Consider the following 21,918-nt stretch of genomic DNA (forward strand, 5'->3'; position numbering starts at 1 on the left):
GGTAAGTGCAACGAAGTTAAGATCATATGCCCAGAACGAATTACCGCTGTGGAAGATCTCAAGCTCTTATTTTGTGTTCCAACCCTGACCTAGTTGTCCGTTTATGCGGCAGATTTGAGAAACAGGAGGGGTTGTGGAAATACGTTCCTATCAAAAGGGTTTAAAACCAAGAATCCTCGTGATTGGAAAAATTCTTTCTAAGGGGAAAAAAATAAGGCGCAACGTCAATATCTTATTTCAAAAATAATTTTTATTAAATGTAACGTGGCATCAAGAGTTACACTGTCAGTATGTAACTATAGTTAACACAAATATACAGAATTTGTTAGTGCAGCCTTTAATCTAAATTCCAACTTCTATTTTAAAATTATTGCTAAATAGTTTCAAATTACAATCACATAAACCTTTCCGTGAAACCGTGAGTTGGATGTACCGAGAATTTTAGCGCGGATAATTAGTTAATGTTATTTGAAACTACATGAGCTGTTAACGTTTTGTGAGAAGTGAAAATAGATTAATTCCGTTGATAGACAAGCATATTCGTTGTTTACTAAATTGAAAGGTTTAGAGGATATAATTATGCTTTGTTATTTGAGATTAAATTATTTGCACAGAGTAAAAGGATGCGCACGGTACCAATTGTAAAATTATCTATTAAAATCGTTTCATTAACTATCGATTGGATTGCAATAATTTACATCGATGTGACGTTTCTTGCTTAACAAATTTGTAAATTGCTCCCTCTACATTTTAAATTTTGTACATTAATTACAACTCGCGACCATTCTACATATCGCAAGATTGAAGCAAACCCCCTTCGAAAAAATGAGTCTTTTTGAAAGCGAATTTGGAAGAGAGACTATGCGATGTAATTTACTCATACCAACAATGAATATAGGATTCTGCATGTAAAATTTATGATGGGCAGAGATGTAAATAGATTCATAAATTTAACTCTTCTGCATATAGTCTAATTGACTTTAGTCGGATTGGAACTTCCATAATTGCATGTCGTGGAAAAGTTTACTGCCTCCGTTTTGGGTTGTAGTATTCCATTTAAGCTTTTATGTGCAACGTAAGGTATTCAGGTAACCTTTGCGTATTGAAGCCCACTTGAGTTTGTTTCTGTTTATATAGTATTTGGAGGAAAGTGGGAATGTAATGGTGATGGTAATTATACTGGTGGGAATGTCAACAAACATGACGTCTCCGAAACTACCACTCTCTCCTGATAGAAATTGAGATTAATTCCAGATTCCTACAGGAGTCAAATTACGAATTAATTCCATTACATTTTTTCAGTGAAAATAATGTATTAATGCGCCATAAATGTAAAATGTACGAAGTCCCTTGAAAGAGCATATTACATTTTTTCTTAATCTGGTGGTGGAATTTCGAATTAAAAATTGAATGTGGTCCTTAGAGGCCATCATAAAAATGAAACCTATGAGGTAGGCACCATTATTCTACATAAACTTTACATATTTACTTCTAAAGGTAATATTAATTATGCCATCTGATTGAACAACTTCCTCTCTATGTTGAGGAATCATCTCTGATTAACATAATGTAGTCGATACAAACACCCCATTCCTGTAAACCCCAGTCGATCAAATTGTCAAATCGTATGGTAAAAATATGCATCTAATAATTGGTATAAAACTAGATTCATAAATCTCAATGTAAATCAGGTTCTCTCACACCTGCTGTACAACTCGATGTTTGATTTGTGTTTCTTTTTTATAGACAAGACGAGTTCCATTGTAGCAGTTCAAGGCAACGTGGCCAAGTTACCTTGTGATATAACGCCGTCGTTTTCGGCTGACAAAATACACATCGTTATTTGGTTTAAGGAAGATAACGAGGGTAGACTAATGAAACCGATATACACGTAAGTTTTTTTTTCTGCTAGGTTTCTTAATAAATTTGCACGGATCGTCGGCGATGTCACCAATGCTTATAAATAAATACAGGGCAATCTATTTTCTCCAAATTAGCTCGAGTTGTTACTACACGCGAAACGGCTACGGGAGAAATAACAAGTTTGATTGCTTTTTCTTGTCTCAGTTTCGATTCCCGAGATAATTCTGTATTAGAACAAGGTAAACATTGGTCGGATGAGTTAATCCTGGGAGACCGTGCTTACTTTCGTTTTTATGAGGATCCGGCGAAGTTGACAATAAACAACGTTCTACTGAAAGATGAGGGATTTTATAATTGCAGGGTTGACTTTAAGCAGTCACCCACGCGAAATTCAAGATTAAATTTGACAGTGATCGGTAAGTGCCGCGATAGTGGAAGCCTAAGTTAACTAATCTACTTTCAGTTCCACCGAGTAGTGTGATGGTATTAAATGAAAAGGGAAATAAAGTTACTAATTACGTTCTTGGTCCTTACATTGAAGGGGACGTAATCTCCCTTACATGTATTGCTACTGGAGGTATTGAGCGGCTTTCGTTTTGGGCATTGATCGACTTTCTATTAAATTCTAGGTCTGCCAATACCCAAAGTAACTTGGTGGCAGGAGAACGCCCTTTTAGATGATTCCAGCGAAAATTTGTCAAATAATACAGTACGCAACATACTTCATATGGAAAAACTACAAAGAAAGCATTTTCACACAATATTAACTTGTCAAGCTTCCAACAATGATTTCGTTGCTCCTATTTCTACCTCAATGCGTCTCGATCTGAATTGTAAGTCCTTATTCCATTTAATTATTTAAACGGTATTTCTTTATTTGTCGGTATAAACCGCGGGGATGATTTTTTTTATTTCGTGGATGTCTCTTGAATATAAAGTATAAATTTTCCTTTCCATTTCTTTTAAATTACGGAAAATGTTGAGCTATTGTCTTATGTAATTTTTTTTATATCACGAACAGATTTTATGTCTTTTTGCAAATTGAATACTGGAACAGACAAAATTTGAATGCGGTATCTTCAAGGTACGTTTACGGAGACCGGATTGCATAATTTTCAATTACAAATATTGTATTTAAATGTACGCGAGCCTTCTAAATGGCTAAATAATAAATCTTGTATTCTTTATCGAATGCAATGTCAAAGTAGCACCCCACGCCATTTTTTTGTATAGAAACCTATGTCTAACTAAAATCTAGTCTAACTAAAATCAAGCTAACATAGGTTACTTATGTAGTAATTAGAAATGAATAAGAGTTGTTTTTATAAAGTCATGTGAATTTAATTATAAACAAATTTGTTAATTATACAATTCGTTGTGCTGTGTGTCCAAATATCAAAATAACTTTAATAGGTTACGGGCCTTATCGCTACAATAAAAAGTACTGATCTCTGAAAAGTATTGTACTACAATGACCATTAATGCTTCGTTAGTTACGGAAAAGCTTGATGGGTGCTGCGGGGGTTTCCTAAATTGCCCCACGTTGGGCGCCAATTCACGTAATATGGAATCATACGTCCTAACTTAAATTTCATGATTTTTTTCGCAAAAGACCTTAATTCAGGGTAGTTGCGGGAACTTGCCTAATTGCCGCGGGGGTTTACTAAATTGTCCCACTGACGGGTGACAAAGGTATCTAGGTTATCAATATTAATACTCGGCTACACTTTGTTAATTACCTATTGACCTTGGTTTAATAAAAAAAATGAGAATTGCAATCAGGAAACTGTCGCACAAAAATATCTAGCTCAATCGGTTCAATTTCTTTTTTATTTTTACCTGTCATCCGTTGGTTTGCTCAAGGAATCCACCGCAACGGAAATTCTTACAAAATGAAAACCGGGTAATTTGCACTGGTCAATTCAATAACGACTACCTTTAACTTTTTATATTGAGTAAAAAACAGACACACACGAAAGTTCATAGGAAACTTAAGTATGAATTTCGCTAGCTACAGTAATTCTTTATGAAATGACATAAACTTGGATTCCAGAAAACTATGGTAAATACTGGTCATAAAATTTCTTCGATAAGAATACAAAAATATATATTTTTAAATATTAATATACCTACACAAGGGATAATGGTTTTTTAATTACCAACAATTAATAGAATATGTGTGGAAGTAATTATTCCTTTAGTTTTGCCCCAGTCATTGAAAGGTTTGTACGCCTTTTCGTACCTCTTTCTTGACTTTGTGGGGAGCGAATAGTGCACTACGGAGCCGCAGCTTCGGCTACATTATAACAATGTCTCGCGTAGATACTCTTCTTCACTGATACTTGCTTTTGTACCTATAAAGACTGTATAGTTGAAAATTACAAAGCATAAACTGCATTAAAAATGACACTGATCGTACTTTTCAATAAGCCTCCACGTCATGTAAACGACCGCTTTCATGACTTATTATGTAAACTATTACATACGCATCTAAAAAATGGACCCTTGGTAGTGCAATATTGGGTAACTTCATTAAACCTTTTCTTGGATTATCTTTTTGATAGTGGCAACCAATATTCACCACAACTTTTTTTAAGGTACTTTTGGACCCATTAAATATATCTTTTTCTTTTAAAACTTGCAAAAGGATTGAAGCGTAAGGTTAGAACCTAGAATACAAACGTAAACTGATACACAAATATTAATGTAATTTTTTTTTTAGTATCAATTGATTTTATTTAAATAATATATAGAATATTTCGAACATTTAAAAAAAGTTTAAAGATTTAAGAGAGGAAGTAAATTTCGTCTGAAGAGATTGTATTGTATTGTGTAACACTAGCAGCATTGCCGCACTGAATGGGCAGACTAAGTTTTTGAATAGGAATGTTTTCGAACGGTGCTCTCCTGTGACATTTTTCTTGCTTAAAATATTCACAAACTTCATAGCTTCCGTATATAATTTAAAAAAAATTTCATTGGCAGTTCTACATTTTTCTTTCTACCTTCTTCACATTCTTTTATAATTTGACAATGTTTATCAAATATACTAAACACGGGGAACACACTTGTACCATTTGCGTCTTCACACATGGCAAATAAAAATTCCTAATCCGAAAGTAGCTACTAGCAAAGCACAGATAAACTAACTTAACTAAATTAATTCATAACGGATTGCAGCAAATATGATGAAAATATTCCCTTCTTCCATATCCTATACGAGTTCGTGCAACCGATCACCATCTTGTACAGGGAACGGAAATTTGCTTCCGGGAGTTCCCGGCCAGGGGGACTATGATTTTCGGATTCAGCGGATTTTTTACATAGAGTACACTTGATTTCGTTGGTGAAATTACAACATCCAGCCTAAACCGTAATTTGATTGGTCTACTTACTGTGTTGGATCATGTCGTAGATGAAGTTCCGAATCGTTACTTGTGTGAAACCATCAATATCCCTAACGGGTTCCTGACATTAACCTTGTTTTTTAGGACTTTCTAGACGTTTGTCCGATGTAGCAATTCGTGAAATAAAAGTAACTGTTCGCAGACTAATGTTTAATGTGTCCGCAAATAAAACTTGTTACGTATACGAATTTTTATACAGGGTGTTACATGTAAGTATGTAAAAAAAAATGTGGTAGAGAGGATCAAAGCAAGCGCCTTTGCCTAATAAATCGAGGGTCCAACGTGTTTCGTTTGGCAGCCACCCTAAAAAAAGTGGTGAAATTTGCATTTCTTCTTTAATTTGTCAGCAACCATAAGAATTAGAAAAACTGCCTACAACGAAAGGGCGCACCCCTAAATGGAAGTGCGAAAACAATTCTGATTTCGACGAAATTTGGTATATGGCGGTTTTTGAACATAAAAATGACGAATCTAAAATTAGTTTTTGAAAATTCGCAAAAAAATTCCACTGCAATTCTTGGCCGGGCAACGAAAATGGAGAGAATTCCACGAAATTTGTTGTGTACATACTTAATGAGTTAAGTTTTTTTTTAAATCACTTCAAACAAAAACATTTGAAGTTTGGTCCTTCGGATCACATTTCACAAAGTGTCTCCGGCCTGCTGGTGAGTCATGTAATTTCGGATGCGAATTGAAAATGTCACCAAAAAAAAATAATAGTCACTGCAATTATTATCTTTGGTCATAGTATAACCATAACCAAATTTTATGTTTATACCTGTACCTTTTATGTGGTATTTTATCTATATTTGTAATATTTGTTTATAATTCTTGTTGTGTTAGTATGTAGTGAATGTTTTAATTATGTTATGCTTTATATTTATAGAAAATGCCCTCTAGCGCGTTTACTTTGAACCCGACGCAAACAGTGTAGAAGTTTTTTTGTAGATCTCATCAAGACCCTTCTTTTTTGTAATTAACACTTTTCACTTTGATGCTGACTTTTAGATGAAAATGCAACTTAAAAAAATAAAATAAATAGTTTAACAATTCAAAAGTTCTCAAAACCAAAGGAACTCACAAAAAAACTGTAATGAATTTTTTGTACAGTTTTTTAAGCCATTTTGGCCAGTGTAAGTTAAAAAAAGAAAGAAAAAATTTTTAAGCCGTTATGGATCTTAAAACCAAAATAGGACGTTTTCGATTCCCCATACCAAATTTCGTCCAAATCTGTTCAGGGGTTTTTTGGTTATCGTGGTCACAAAAAACGAACCACATACACATTTGTCCATTTTCCTTCATGCCAAAACGAAATAAATATGTATATGTTACCCCTTCACAAATGTCCAATTTGGCCAGAACCAATGCATAACATCAACAGTTCATTGTGTGTGGTCAAGGTTTAATATAACAAAAATTGAAGACTGTATGATTGGAACGCGATGGAAGCCGAAGGAGAGTTTGTTAAACATGTATGTTCCGCCCAGAATAAAAATCGATTTTTAGAAGATATACAAAGATCTCCAAGAAGGATTTCAACATCACTTTAAACATGCAATAAAAGTTGTAAGTGCAGCGAAATGGCCTCCCAATCTATGTTTTGACTCAGCGTGGGGTAAAAAATACAAAGTAAACGGCGGCAATAAGACAAAATTGTATAACACTATGGTTGCAAAGATCTTCAACGTAACAGAGAAACTGCAAGGTCACTGGGGAATCGAAGAAGTGTCCTGGCGGGAAATGTTCAAGAGACCTTCTTTGGGAACAGATTCTGTCATCGCGTGGAGGTGCGCCAAAAACAGGATAGCGCATATGATTTTCTTGAACAACGTGAGTGTGGTATCTACTAGGGTGTCCTAAAGAGGGGAATGCCTGGCATATAGTGATGACATGTAGACAGACCAACGAAATCTGGAACTTCGTGAAAAACCAGATATCCAAATTGCTACCGGATACAGAAATAAAAGCTTCTAAACGTCCAGAAAACGCAATATTGGCATATCGAAAATTTATCACGATTACAATACTTTCCTTTATACATACTTTGTATGTAGTCGGAAAGAAAAAAAGGATTTAAATCGAAAGTTGGCATTACAATATTCCCCAAAAACGGAATTGATGACGTCCGCGCAAACTAAGGAAAATCCTGTTGACATGCTTTTTCAGCTACGTAACATACAAGGGACAACCTAAAATTGGAAATATCCTTCACAGCAGTACAACTTTAGATAACAAAAGATCTATCGGCATAAAGCAATTTACACAAGTCAACTAACAAATATTCAAAATATGTATAATGGAATTTGAATTTAAAACGGTTCGATTGACCACGTGCTTCTCATACTTCGTATTGTAAATAGACGTGCAGTCTAGCGAGAGTACAACTTCAAGAATGCAAAAGCGTAAATCAAGCGAAATTATTGTCATAGGAGATAAGCGCAAAGAACCTTGAGGACCTTTTGAGAGTAACTGAATATTCTTGAACCTACCGTTAATAGGCGTACATAAATTCATAGGCCCGTGGCAATTGTAGGAATATTATTCATCCATTTGTAGTAATTATTAATTGCCGCTTAATCGTAAATGGGGTGGGCAATCTAAGGTTAATGATATCGACTTGCTTAGCGGGATTATACTAGTATGCAAATGGTGCTATGTGAATTAATTAAAATTTACTGCGAATGTATGTCATACATGACTGCGCTCTTAAAGGTGAAGTTAATTATCATTTGTTTAAAAAATTTAACAAAAGATGCAACTAGTCCTAGTTAGTAAATACGCATCTAGAATGTAGTAATACCGTTACATTAAATTCACTCGTCCGGATTTCATTTTCCGAAGAAGCAACGGACAGGAAATTAACAGCCTAAAAAATTATTATCCAGCGTGAGAAATAGCTCCTGGGTTTAAACTTCGTAGCCTACCTGTGTCGCGTGGCGAACAGATACCAAATCAAGAATAGCGCTCTTAATCGTTAAAAGTTTCATTTGTATGCTGCTGTAGACGTTCGTTATACGTACCTTGAATGAACATTCACTTTCGAATTTATGAATGAACGACGTCTTTCGTGTTTTCATTCTCGCATTGCACTTCCCAGACTGTAATTAATTTTAATTTCGCGTTACTGCTATACGAGCCGAAAATGCGGAACACCCACGAGTGCTAATTGCATTACAGATTATATAATCGCACACAGGTGCTTAATGATGATCTTTTTATATACTTTGGAAGATAACTTGGGAATTATATCAGAGGGCCGGTTTTTCATGTTATCGTTAAATCTAGCTAATTTCGATGGAAACAGACGTATCCACCTAGGCCATCTATAAGTTTTAGAACACGAAAAACTGCTCTTAAATGTGAAAACGTTCCACTACGGAAGAAACACAAAGCTTAACCGCAACGTTGTGTCTTAGATTAGCTGATTCGTGCCAGTTAATAAATAAAAAAATCAAAAAGTATAGTGGAGCGGTAATAATTATTTTTTCTCGAAAATGGTGTGTGAGGCATAACACTGCAAGGTACCCAATAAATACACCCTTTCGTATAAGAACGCAAGCTAAATTATGGACAATTTTTCTCTGCTAATAATTCTGCCCTCTACCAGTGGTTTTCTGGACTGCTATTGTATCACATTCTTAAAACAAATCGCTAGGGGTCGCTGAATTTAGAATCAGACGTTTATGCTGTAGAATTGTTGTTATACTGGCAACTGGTACGCGTAAAAGTGAATTTTCGCGTACACGGTGCTGAACAGTTGAAGTGTTATCATTGCTGTAGACTTTTCTGGTAAGTAAAAATTATTAAGCGGCAGAGTGTCCGTCTGTCCGTGAACACGATAACTATCAAACGCTTGGACCGGACTGGCCCAGGCCGCTATGGATGGGGCCCTCTATGGGCCAGTCAATTTTTGAAGCATTAATGTATTATTATATGTATTGTTAGTTTAAATTTGGAGAAGGATAAATTAATTGATAAATTTGCCAATACGTCATTGGAATTACAGCGCCTTCTCCTTTCATTAAATGTTCAATACTGTTCAGCAAGTTGTTTGCAATACAATTAAAAAAATCTGCAAATCCCTCGTCTTCTGGGGGAGGGGGGGGGGGTCCATAAGTTTGGGGGCCTTTTGGACGTGGAGCGCCCGGGGCCCTTACCCACCTAGTCCGGCCCTGCCTATATGCCACAAGTAATAAGCCTATTGAAAATGGGTCAAATCCAATGACCCCTTGGGGTCACGCCTCTCTGTCTCTGCCAAACGCTTGAACCTATTTAGTTCAAACTTTGTACAGTTGACCTATAGGCCACTTGTAATAAGCCGATTGAAAATTGGTCAAATCCAATGACCCCGTGGGGTCATGCTTCTCTGTCCCTGCCAAACGCTTGAACCTATTCGTTTGAAACTTTGCACAGTTAATATATATACCACATGTAACAAGCCAATTGAAAATGGGTCAAATCCAATGACTCCGTGGGGTCACACCGAGGTGCTCTGCCGCTTTTTTAAGCACTGTGCTATTTTGCCCTATTTTGTCTATTATAGTAGTGTCCCTGTATGAGGCCATTATACAAATATGTCAAACCTGTCCTCATTTGAGTACAACTTTTGTGATTACTGATCATTTATACATTTTTTTTGTTTATAAATTATTCTGCAAGATTACCTGTTTTAGAAATGGCCCACGAAAAACTGACTGAACGAGAGTTAGATCTCCATTAAATTTGCGTGGAAAATGAGGATGGTTCATGTGTGCTACCACAGATCGTTCAATCAGACTTGCGAAAAACCTTCGGAATTTATTATTGCTATAGTTCGGATCATAGGCATCAATAGTGAAGACAGCGAGGACAGGGGAATTCTCTTAGAAGAGTATCTCAAGGATTTTCAAAAAGGATTGAAGATTTGTCACAGAATACCGGTACCAGAATAACGATTTTTGACATGTTTGGATCAAAATACGTGTGGCTTCAGAAAATCTTTGAATCAAACACACCCGGTTATCAAATGTGCGTTAAGCATCAATAAGATATGTGTTTAATGTGTTTGAAGATCTTGATTTGTTATTTTGGTTGCATAAAATTAGGCGCCCTTCAGAAGGATTTTGTCATTTAAAAGTAGACATAGGGAAAAAAAATACACAAAAATCCCTATATCTACTTTTTAATAAATATCACTGTATAGTCCTAAAAAACCAAGCAAATGGAGCTACAAATATTGGGCAAGAGCGGGGGCCGTTAATTTCCTACACGCCTACGGTTTAGTTTTCAAATTCGAGCGACTATTTTGGAAGATACACTTGACTGTAGGGCTTAGGTAAATACAACAAACTATGTAACATTAGTACGTCTGGTTCACTGGTTACCATCAGTACCTAAAAACCGAGCGAAAACCCAACCGAAACATTGACATCTGATATATCAGATAATTAACCAGTTTTATGTGTCATGGTTATTAGAGGGATTTATTATGTTGATTTCTTAAGGTTTATATTCTTCAGGATTGTTTTGTGTAGCTAATATTTCTTATACACGTGTTCAAGCTTGAATATCCATTTGATTTATTGGTGATTGGTGACAGCCTTTATTCTATAAACGACTCGCTCAATTTTGAAAAAGAAATCATAGGCGTGTAGGAAATTAAAAGCCATTTCCAATGATGTGTCACTCGACCCAGTGTTCAAATTAAAACTATCTGGATCTGGAGGATGAACTTAAAAACACTCAAAGTTTAATTATAAACGGCAGAAACTGATAAGAGAAAAATTTCATTTAGTTTGTATTATATTTAAATTAAAGTTTCATAAATAAAATTGCTTTTAATTGGTCGTAGATACTATAGTATGTAACGCGTTATAAAACGGACGTAATGTACTATTATAAAAATGTGAACATGTGCTGTTCAACCGCTTCCATTTACAGCAGAACCTCGATTATCCGAGCTAACGTGGGGAGACGTACCTCGGATAACCGAAAACTCGGATAAAGCGGAAGCATTAGTCACATATCTACATACATAGGTAAGCCGGAAATGCGCAACTCGTTCGGCTCGGATAAAGCGAACGCTTTCCATTGGATAATACGGCTTGGTTAACAGGGAAGATCGGATAATCGGGGCTTCATTGTATTTATTTCACATATTTTAAAATATTCCTTGAACACCCCTTTATAAAATGCTTAACTGTCACCGTCGGTATCTAAAATCTTTGCAGATACTACACGTTTTCGTGTTTTAGTTTTTCCAAAGAATGATCTTCTTTTCGTATTACCGTGGCAAGGAGTACTTCAAAGTTTTTTCCAGTCAATACCACTACGTGACGATGATGACGTTGAAGGTTATATTATGACTAGGATGAAGTAGATAATATCAGTAATGTGCTACTTTCTACTTGGTCTGAGTTACCTCGTTCAATTGATCAAATGCGTGCGAAAGCGGAGTTTTAAAACACAAGTGCTTAAATGTTGCTAAGGAGTGTCACTTCAAATATGACATAAAACTGTCCTCTGGAGCTGAAACAAAAAATCTTCTCAGGTCGCTTTTTGTAAATGCAAAAGATTTCTTTGGCGTGTATCTATCCGTTGTTCGAAGCTTTCGCAAGCGAGTGTAATTTGGGGTATGCTGCCAAATCTGTCCCATTTCTTAATTGCAAATAACGATTTGCCTTTTTGAATGAATGTACCAAAGGCTAGAAGACAACGCCTTTGACATTTCCTTCATATATACCAGCATTATCGATGTATTGTTCGTAAGATTCTTCCTATTCATCCACGAAAACAAATTTTTGATATTCTTTATAATGATCATACTGTATTTTGATGTTGCACCTACCAACTTTTCTCCTGTTTTTGCAACAAGCCATTGAATGGACGGATCTTTTTCAATCGAAGTCATTTTATTTACAAAGACAACGATGTTTTATAAGCAAACGTCCAGTGACATTACCATTGCAATCATGGGATTATGAAACAGCCCACTTAATTAGAGATGTATTTCAGTATAACGTCAATATGATTTTATTTTATTTCTCTTATTTATAAATTATATCGCCCGTATACTAAAAACTACTATAAGAAATACGTGTATAATAATTGGTGTTTACACTTATCTCTTAAGATACTATTTTCGGCAGCCTTGTGCCTATGTAGAATGCCTTTCCCAAGTAATTGCATTCCATGCTATTCGCAATGATTTCATGACACTCAAGTCAAGAGGCTGAAGGGGATCACTTGAATGCGCCATATGTTCCTGGCCGTGTTTTAAGCTTTTGCCAGGAATTAATTTGCATTCCTTTTAATGCCAAACTATTCAACACACCTTCACTTATACAAGTGAATACCTGCAAGTATAATGTAGTCCTGGTTTCAATTTCAGCTTTTGCACTTCGGAAAATCAGATTTATCAAACTTCTGGGCCTCATTGTCTTATCCGGCCAGAAACAGCAAAAAGTAGATTAAAAAAGTACGAATTATTCTATACCCTCTTTTAAGGAAATCTTGACACACTAAGCCATTAATTTTCCTTTATTTTATAATCCCTATCTCTTAAAATCCTTAAAAGGGGATTACAAGGGACGCATCTTTTAGAAATACAAAACGTTGCATTCGTCCTTAAAGTTAGAGATCAAGTCTTAATTGTGATTATACTTGACATCGAACACGGTCTTAACAAGTAATTTAACTCGGAGAAACGCAATTTTTCTTAATTATATTGCTGTTGTTATCAGATTTTGTTTGACTACTATACAACTAATTTACATATTTGTAATTTAACATTTAATTAAGGGAGGTCATTTCTCATAGTCACCCTTTTCGTGGTTCTTTAGAGATACTTAGGTAGAGGTTAAAGTGATAAGCTACCTTTTATTTATGTGCTGTTGCAGAGTTTCCGTTTAATTTATGATGTTTAAATACCGAGTATCTGAGGTTGTTTTATACAAGGCCTGAAGGGTGTAATTTATGTGGGTCAAAAATTCACGTTTACATTATTTTCATTTCCAGTACCGCCGCTCACCGCGAACCTTGTTGGGGAAGAATTTCCCGTTTCTGCCGGAAAATTGTATCAGTTACAGTGCGAAATTGTTGGGTCGCAACCTCTTGTGAAAATAACCTGGTGGAAAGGGCACGTTAATGTGGTGGATGCGCATGAGAAGGTAAGGTTCGAAAGGCGGTTACAAGCATAACGAAATTTCGTATTATAGAACAGTGATGACGGTAATGTTACTATAAGTACATTAACCTTTATGCCGACAGCCGAAGATGAAGGGAAATACGTATCATGTAATGCGGAAAACCCTACAATCCCCAATAGTGCACTGGTGAGCGGGCGCAAGTTGACCGTTTTACGTAAGTTCGACGAAACTTTTTTGTCATAATTTACAACTTCTTGTAGATTCGCCATTACTTACACTAAATTTGGGTAAGAATCTCAACAATAAAATTAAGGAGGGTAGTGACATTTACTTTGACTGCAATATTAAGGCGAACCCTTGGGTTTATAAAATCAGTTGGAAACATAATGTAAGCTAATACAAACAACAACTGCAAGAACTGTAAACTAATTTACAGGACAAAATGTTGAACAGTAACACAGCTAAAGGCGTAATCATAAACAACCAAAGTTTAGTACTTCAAAATGTACGCAGAGATAAAACCGGTTCGTATTTGTGCGTGGCAAACAACGAGGAAGGTGAGGGCGAAAGCAATTCGATTCATCTCGAAATAGAATGTAAGATATAAAGATAAGAAAACGCATACTTTACAAATTTATCAAAATTAGACTCGCCGACTTGTCGCTCCAAAAAACCGGCCATTCACGAGGCGACCCTTAACGAAACCCTCGAAATAAAATGCGAATTAGACGCGAGCCCAAAGGAATTCGAGTTTATTTGGACATTTAATAATTCAGCCGGTTTCCAACAATATTTATCTCTTCATCGAAATGCAAGCGCCGTCATCTACACAATAAAATCGGAGAATGACTACGGAACTTTATTCTGTAAGGGAATCAATCCTATTGGTGATCAAGAGGAGCCCTGCATGATCAACGTACTCCCTCGAAGTAAGTCTTATGTGATGTCATAATACTGTGGTTCCTAAGGTACTTAAAATGTGTTCAAAATAAACATATTACATTTGTGACAATGTTTGAAGAGATTCCCGTACGGTATACGAATACCTTTGTTTTATTGTGCATTTGATGTTTTAGTAGTGGCACTCACGTTCAGTTCGCCAGACGATTTTGGCCGGAAAGGCCAATTCCTCTCATAGATGACAATTGTGAAAATCGGCGGGCCGAAATAATTTTGAGCTACGATTAATAGCCGACCGACCACTGCCGACGAACTGAACGTGAGTATCGAGCTTTAGCCCAACTTAAAAAGTGGAAGTCCTTATGCTTTCACTTTTTTATTCGTCTATTCCTTAGGTCACTATGAATCATGAAGATATTCCTTCTAAGGCCGACATTTACATTAATTACGTCGATGTGTAATGTATAACAAAAATATCGTTAGGTTTGATTGGTGTTAATTATCCCAAAATTAAAATTCTCGGTATATGCCCCACATTTCCACGAATATTTAATGAATTGGTTAGTTCGAACGCAACTTTCGATTAGTTTTTCACAAAACCCGAATTTATTTCACACTAGTCTGACATTTACTTGAATCGTTAAAACACTTTAATTTAGTGGTCAAGATCAAACTCCTTAAACTCCAAAAATATCATTTACCAAAGTTTTGACAACAGTTGAAATGCACTTTAGGCGCGGATCAATAAAATTAATCGTAATTGAGCATGAGACATCTCTCTGAATCATTAAGGGATCGAATGAACACACGACTTGCATGATTTTACATAAACAAAATTTATTCTGACATGCAATGCAATGATATTAAATATACACTTACGAAATCACTATATCACCCGGGCACACAAAAACACTTATTATTAAAGGAAACAATGTACTTAACCGACACGTGTGACGTGACGCGCAAAAACTTGGTCGTCTTAATTTAATTCCCCAAACAGGATGTAGAGACGTTGATTGTGATATATGACTGAACGCAAAAGTACGCCACCCATGACTCGAATAGCTGTCCGTTTAACGCGCACGATCCCTTCAATGAAGCTGTTATTTCCAACACGTCCCGGTTTTCTTTGATGAAACAGCGAAACAAAGCAACTAATTCTGCCACCAACTAAACACAGACAACGACGCGTCTCAACCTTCAAAACAGCAACTTGCCCTCACAATTGACAGACGGATTCTTCAAAGGACCGCAACTCGGGCTCTGTCATGTTGAAAAACTGTATTCTTTCGAATCGCACGCCGGCATCAAACGGCAAAAAAGCGTCGATCTAACGCCGTCCCCAGTATTTAAACGAATGTCCACTTCCAAACACTCTAAAATTTCTTACGCAATGAACAGCCCTTCGTAACTCGATAAATCAACAAATTGCAACAGGACGCGTGTTTTTGTCACGTACTCGGAATTATCTATATTACTTTTCTACGAAAACAAAGAGTGTTTTTTTCTGATTAAAAACTTTATCTCTAGACAATTACATTATTCTTTTATAAAATAAACGAAATATCCAATAAATCAAGTCGGAGCTGTCACAAATTCATTAACAAAATAAAATTGCTAACATAAATTGAGATAAAAATTTTCTTGTCCTAAGAAATACCCTTTCTTTTACAACGAAATAAATAAAACAGATACGCAAAATTGTTGTGTTTATTCGTAAATAATCCCAGGAGATTGATTAACATGAGTAGTGAGCATTTGATTAATAAATAAACCACCTGCATTTCATCCCTGGACCTAAACCTCAATGTCCCAAGCCTGCATTGTTTACGCAGCAATATGATGCGCCGTTGTCATGTTTTTTAGTTCGAAAGTTAAAAAAAAAGTTTTATTGCACCTTTAACTATAACATATGCCTGGAAGCCCTTTCAATTTTCATAATTGCTGAGGCAGGATTTTTAAAATAATTACACCTTCGACTCTATTTACCCCATTTTACAGTAAGGTTTAATGTTATCACAGAACCGAATGTAAATTCAAAAATTTGTAAAGGGACGTGAAGTGAGAAAGTCAGGATTAGAAAGTGAGTTTTAATATGGTCCCCCTTCAAGTCAAATTTGACGCGTTCGATTATTTTTTTTGTAAATGTTTCAGAAAGCGACTTTCTAGGAATTGTAAGATTTAAAATGTGTTTGTAAGTGTAAGTGACCGTAGGAATACAATGCAAATGTAAAAGACTATCAATATTCCATCTTATATGGTGGGGGGAGGGGGGGGGGGCAAAGCGTAGTTTTCATACGTGAGCTCTGGCACAATTTTTAAAATGACATTAAGTTTTACATATTTTAGTACATAGTAATTTCGCAGGTGAATTAGGTTAGCACACCTGAATGAATCGGCGCTCCCTAATATTGTGCCTATCTATTCTCAAAATGCTTTGAAACCTATGTAATAGTTTTGTCCTGATTTGCGCACCGACCAATTCCAACATCAACTCCAACTTCACTTTTGTTTTCAATTATTATTGCTTGCGTTTACCTCGCTTCGCGTGTAACACACCAAATCCCGCGCATCATGACAGCACACGGTATGCTGGATTTCATGTTTTCTAAATACTGAATTACAATTTTTCAGTTTTTATCAACTACGCATATTTTATGTTATTTTACAGCAAATTGATTGTTCTTTTGAGACCTTAAAAAACATAGGCATTGAATTTCAAAAACAAAAGTTGCCTCCAATTCAGATGAAACCGGAAGTGATGCCGGACGTTTCAATATGCATTAGGACAGATCGTAATGTCACATAACAGTATATTTGACAAACGCTACAAACCCTGAACAACCCGAATGCCCGCGTTAATAACAATCGGAATCAGCTGATATTAACTACTTCCTTACGGCACACCCGTGCCTTGAAAATGTTGGCACTAGATCTCTCCAGGGTCCAACAAATTTTTATAAACGTTCTGTGCATGGTGCCCACCCAGCGGACACAAGTGCCTACGCATGAAGCTTTCAAAGCTGATGGTAACTACAGGACCTGGGCGGTAGTTGTATTGCATATGCCATAGGTACCAAGCAGCAGCGGAAGAAACATGAGTTTCGCACCTGGTCACCGCCCACCAGAACCTGGGATTATCGTACACTAACTTCTTCACCTGCCATAATTATGGCACCAAAGGTCGCTGCCCTTCCCAGTACACCTGAACGTTGCAGATGACCATGACTAATTTGCCGTGAAGGTGAACAGCAAGGTCCAGGACCCGGGTTAATCAGTTGGCGGTCCGGATGGCAGACACGAGGTTCAACCTGCACAATCCATCTTTTCCTCCTCGCGCGTCGACCCTGCTTCCTTGCGCCTTCATAGAGGCGCTTGATGCGCAAGTGGCGAATCACGGGACATCCCTGTAAGTAAGACATCCGTGCACATCATCAGTCATTTAGTCTCCAGATTCGAGATTTCCTTAGTCAACATGTCATATTACTTCAGCATCAGTACTATATTATTCAATTTCGCGTTTTGTTCTGAAATCATTCATTTTATCCATAGTATCAGAAATGGAGGTGTTATCAACTCTATTGTGTAATTCTTTGACCTCGTCCAGAAGGAATATCTGCGTGGCCACCACTGCACCAAATATTTATGAGTCAGTATCGTATTCTAAGATTTATGGGATGGTCACAGTTTCTTTCTTCATATCCGTACAGGTAATCCTCCTTTACAGTTGTCGAACTATTTCTCTTATGACCGTGAATTTCCTGCCTAAGTCTTCCATCTACTTGGGATCAGGGTATCAATAGAGGGTTCTGCCTCACTTCTCTTCTCCTCTTCTATGGAGGTTTTCGGAAGATCATCTAGAGTAAATATTACTGAAAAATCCAGATATTTCGTCTCAACATCCGTATCTTGCTTGGAAGATTCAACCCCATTTTTATCTTAAGATCGGCGCCGGCTTGAGATAAGCTCCGGTATAGTGCCGGCTAGTCGTCGCTGGTTAGTAGTGTACCGTTGACAATCCATGGGATCACGACACATCTCGCAGATAATCATTTTAGGTTTGCTATGGGACATCCCGAAAAGACTTGTGTTCGCTAGGTCTATTATGAAATATATCTTCTAAGTATTTATGGAAGAAATCTAGGGCCCACAATGCAATTTCTTCTTCCGAATCTAATTCTTTTCCGATTAATTGACACATAAAAAGGGACATTTTGTAAATATATTTTATGTCTTACTAACCTATCATAACACATTTTATATCTGTGATACGCGGGCATAAAGTACCACTTTATGCCCTAGGGCATTAAGTATCACCATAGTAACTCATTTATACTTAATGGCAAAACAAACAAATATTTGCAGGTCATTGAAAATTAGAAACGTCAATTATTAATTGTCAATACCTACTAAATCACAAGATTTGCCTTATTTCGTATAGTTTCTAGAACTTCTTGCTTATTCACGATGAAATGAATTATTTAAAATTACGTTTGACGTTTGGATGGTTTCAATCACATTAACAAATTCGAACCACGCATACTCGATCAAACATAATGAATTATTTTGTAAACGAATTTTGACGAAGAAAACTATTTGTAAAACATAAAATTGTGTATGTACCACGGGCATAACCTGATGTTTATACTCTCGGGCTACTAAAAAGCAGTTTTCAAATATACATAATAAATTATCATTGTTGATTAAACATTTTTCGGAAGAATTTCTAATTTATCGCCCAACTGAGCAATATACGAGCAAACGAACAAATAATAATTTTGAACACATTTTAAGGAAATTACTGTAATTCGAATTTTAAAATATTTTGAATAGGTAAACTGGACGTGTTGATCAACTGCACCATAAGCACCGAATCGAATCAGTCGCTAAATGTAGTCTGCACCCACAGATTAGATCCAGATCGAAAACATAGCTTTATAGCAGAAGTTTACGAATTCGGAACAGACAACCTGCTAAGGAACTTGACCTCCACAAAGTCATCGTTCATAATCTACGGTTTAAATCCTGGACTACAAATTGAAATTAAGATATATATAATGACTGAAGCAGGTAGCAGCAAAGCAATACATCTTAATGCCGTTATTCCCAGATGGGAAAACTTGGCAGGTAAGTGTACTTTGTTGTTCGAGAAATAAAGGCTTATTCGTCGTTTATTATTTAAACCGTTGCTGCGGCCGTTCGAAAATGTACCTCCTTAGAAAGGAATTTAAAATCTGCAAGACAGTTTTTTTAAACGATCATCGAAGCACTTTTATTTCTCATTATTTTTGTATTAACCCTCAAGCGATTTACCAACTAAGTGGTCTTAAAACACCATTAACCCAGTAATATTGTTATTTGAAATCAGAAACATCACGTGTAATAGTCCTGTACTATATAATCCGGTTTATTGCGAAGTACACTTTGCACATTTTTTTTTAATTTTTAATAAAAAGCGCCTAAGAAGGATTTATCCAAATTGGCGAGCAACACAACAAATACATTTTTAAATATGTTTAGTAGTTGCTGAACTTATGGAAAAATAAAACTATGACGTACGTCGGCGAACTAATATTTTAATGTATTCTGTGGCGATCGATTGCCACAGAATACATTAAAATATTAGTTCGCCAACGTACATCATAGTTTTATTTTTCCACATTTGTAAATGTTTGTATCGCCCTTCTTCGAACCCGCGAATTTCGAGGGAGAGCCTCAAATGAACACACGTCCATACATTGTATGTACATAAAACGTACTTAATTAAAAATTGCAATGTACATTGTACGTCCATCAATGTATTATGTACATCCATCGACATATGTTAACAAGATAAGTTTAACGGACTGCAATTATACACCGCTATAACCGAGACAAAAAATCTTCCGTAATAATCTTTGTTTTTACCTCTTTTAGCTTCCCCATTAAATTTTTCAATTACACCAACTCTGGCAATTACAGTGAGTATAGTAGTAGTGTTGGTTTTGCTCTCGATTGGATTGCTCGCAATTACGCGGTATCGTCTTTGTAAAAGGCGGAAAATGGAAACTAATTATAATGAAGAAAACTCGTTAAAAACTAAAATTGACGATAATGATGTAGATGGGGACACAAATACGTTCACAATTAAGGAGGAGATGAATCCGGACGTTGTTCCATTAGCAACAAATATAAAGCTTCCTAATAGCAGGAGTACATTTCAGCAGCAGCCATATAAAAGCTATATTCATTTAAAGGATGTAGATGACATACAAGTAGAACGACCTTTGGTGAGTTAATAAAATGTACACTAATTACTCTTTTAATATCTATCGCGTAATTTTGTGAACCTAATTTCGTTTCAAGCTTCATCCACAGTACATTAATCCACATCCGAAGCTAGTTCACTACAACGCTAATCGGATGCCTCCGTATATTCGAGCTATGCACCCTCGCTTTGCACCTGCAGGAACCATGCCAGTTGTCCATGAAGATCAAGGATATTCAATGGATGTAGGTTAAATTTATAATTATGTTACATTGGAAATCGCCAATATTTCATTGTTCATAGGCTTTCCGGCCGCTGTTAACCAATCGCATTAGTAGGATGCCTATGGTTGCCCTACCAACACAACAGCTTACTGCCACCCAGTTATAGTTAGATTTACGAGCAATAATAGCAAACTGTGATATCCCTATTTGAAAAGATAATGTAATAAGTTATAAGCTTTAGAAAACCTAATTGTAAATATGCAAGATTTAAAGTATTATTTGTGTTACCATGTGTGGAATCTAAAATTTAAAATAAATTTAATACCTATAGTTGTTTCGTGATTTACTTTGAGCATAAATAGGCAGTACACTAACGGCCCAGGAGAAAAAAAAACATAGAACACAACGAACGTCGGTCGTTCTCAATTGGTAAGTACATCCTTTGAACACATTGTGTATTCAAAATGAAGTCGGTGTGTCTATGAAATCACGTTTTCGATAGTTAACCAGCACGTTAAACATAACGTGACGGATACATAACACGGCCGAATAACGACAGCTATAATCGACCGGTTTTATTTAACTGCGATACTCTTGTTGACATTCTCAACTTCGCACTTGCAGAAGAAATTGAAAATGCGAACAGAATGTTCTATTAAATTTCTCAACTTACCATGGCTCCATAAGCATCAAGAGGGGTTCGGGATTTTACTAGTCGTAGGCCTTCACTATTTTTCCGGTAAAAGTTACAGTTTAAATTTCCACAGATACTACGATTGGTTCTAAACACATTACTGTAGCTTTAATTTTTAAGGTAATTATAACATATTTGATACCATTGAGAGAGAATTTCAAGCTCTTTAAGAATAGTACAGAAAAAAAGTAACCGTTCTATTAAAAAAAAATAATTTGTTTTCTAATGCTCTTTTGTTTTTATATCACTTGTTTTTGTTTAATATGTAGCATTATCAGATATTGGACACGCAAAATCAATCACACTGTATAGTATAGTTAGTCGTATAGTATAATATTGTTTCAAGGTCAGGGTTAGGTATTTAGGTTTTCTTCAAAATGAAATCGAAGATCATCTTAATAATTTACCTTTAATAGTTTTACGGCGAATGTACTTCCAACAAGATGGAACACCGCCT

General features: G+C 36.0%; 1 protein-coding gene across 1 annotated transcript in view; it reads left to right on the forward strand.

Annotated features, from left to right (window-relative positions):
- LOC116166322 (hemicentin-1-like) overlaps positions 1-21,083 on the forward strand; it is a 50,916-nt gene extending 29,833 nt beyond the window's left edge. Inside the window, exons 6-18 of the mRNA XM_031481256.1 lie at positions 1,747-1,891; positions 2,068-2,279; positions 2,327-2,440; positions 2,493-2,696; positions 13,266-13,417; positions 13,466-13,610; positions 13,657-13,784; positions 13,833-13,992; positions 14,044-14,325; positions 19,130-19,423; positions 20,213-20,565; positions 20,642-20,788; positions 20,847-21,083. Coding sequence (XP_031337116.1) covers positions 1,747-1,891; positions 2,068-2,279; positions 2,327-2,440; positions 2,493-2,696; positions 13,266-13,417; positions 13,466-13,610; positions 13,657-13,784; positions 13,833-13,992; positions 14,044-14,325; positions 19,130-19,423; positions 20,213-20,565; positions 20,642-20,788; positions 20,847-20,933 — 2,423 coding nt within the window. The 3' untranslated portion in view covers positions 20,934-21,083. The remainder of the gene's footprint in view (positions 1-1,746; positions 1,892-2,067; positions 2,280-2,326; positions 2,441-2,492; positions 2,697-13,265; positions 13,418-13,465; positions 13,611-13,656; positions 13,785-13,832; positions 13,993-14,043; positions 14,326-19,129; positions 19,424-20,212; positions 20,566-20,641; positions 20,789-20,846) is intronic.
- The last annotated feature ends 835 nt before the right edge of the window (positions 21,084-21,918 follow it).

The sequence above is a fragment of the Photinus pyralis genome, unplaced genomic scaffold (assembly GCF_008802855.1).
Source record: "Photinus pyralis isolate 1611_PpyrPB1 unplaced genomic scaffold, Ppyr1.3 Ppyr1.4_LG1, whole genome shotgun sequence".
NCBI lineage: Eukaryota > Metazoa > Arthropoda > Insecta > Coleoptera > Lampyridae > Photinus > Photinus pyralis.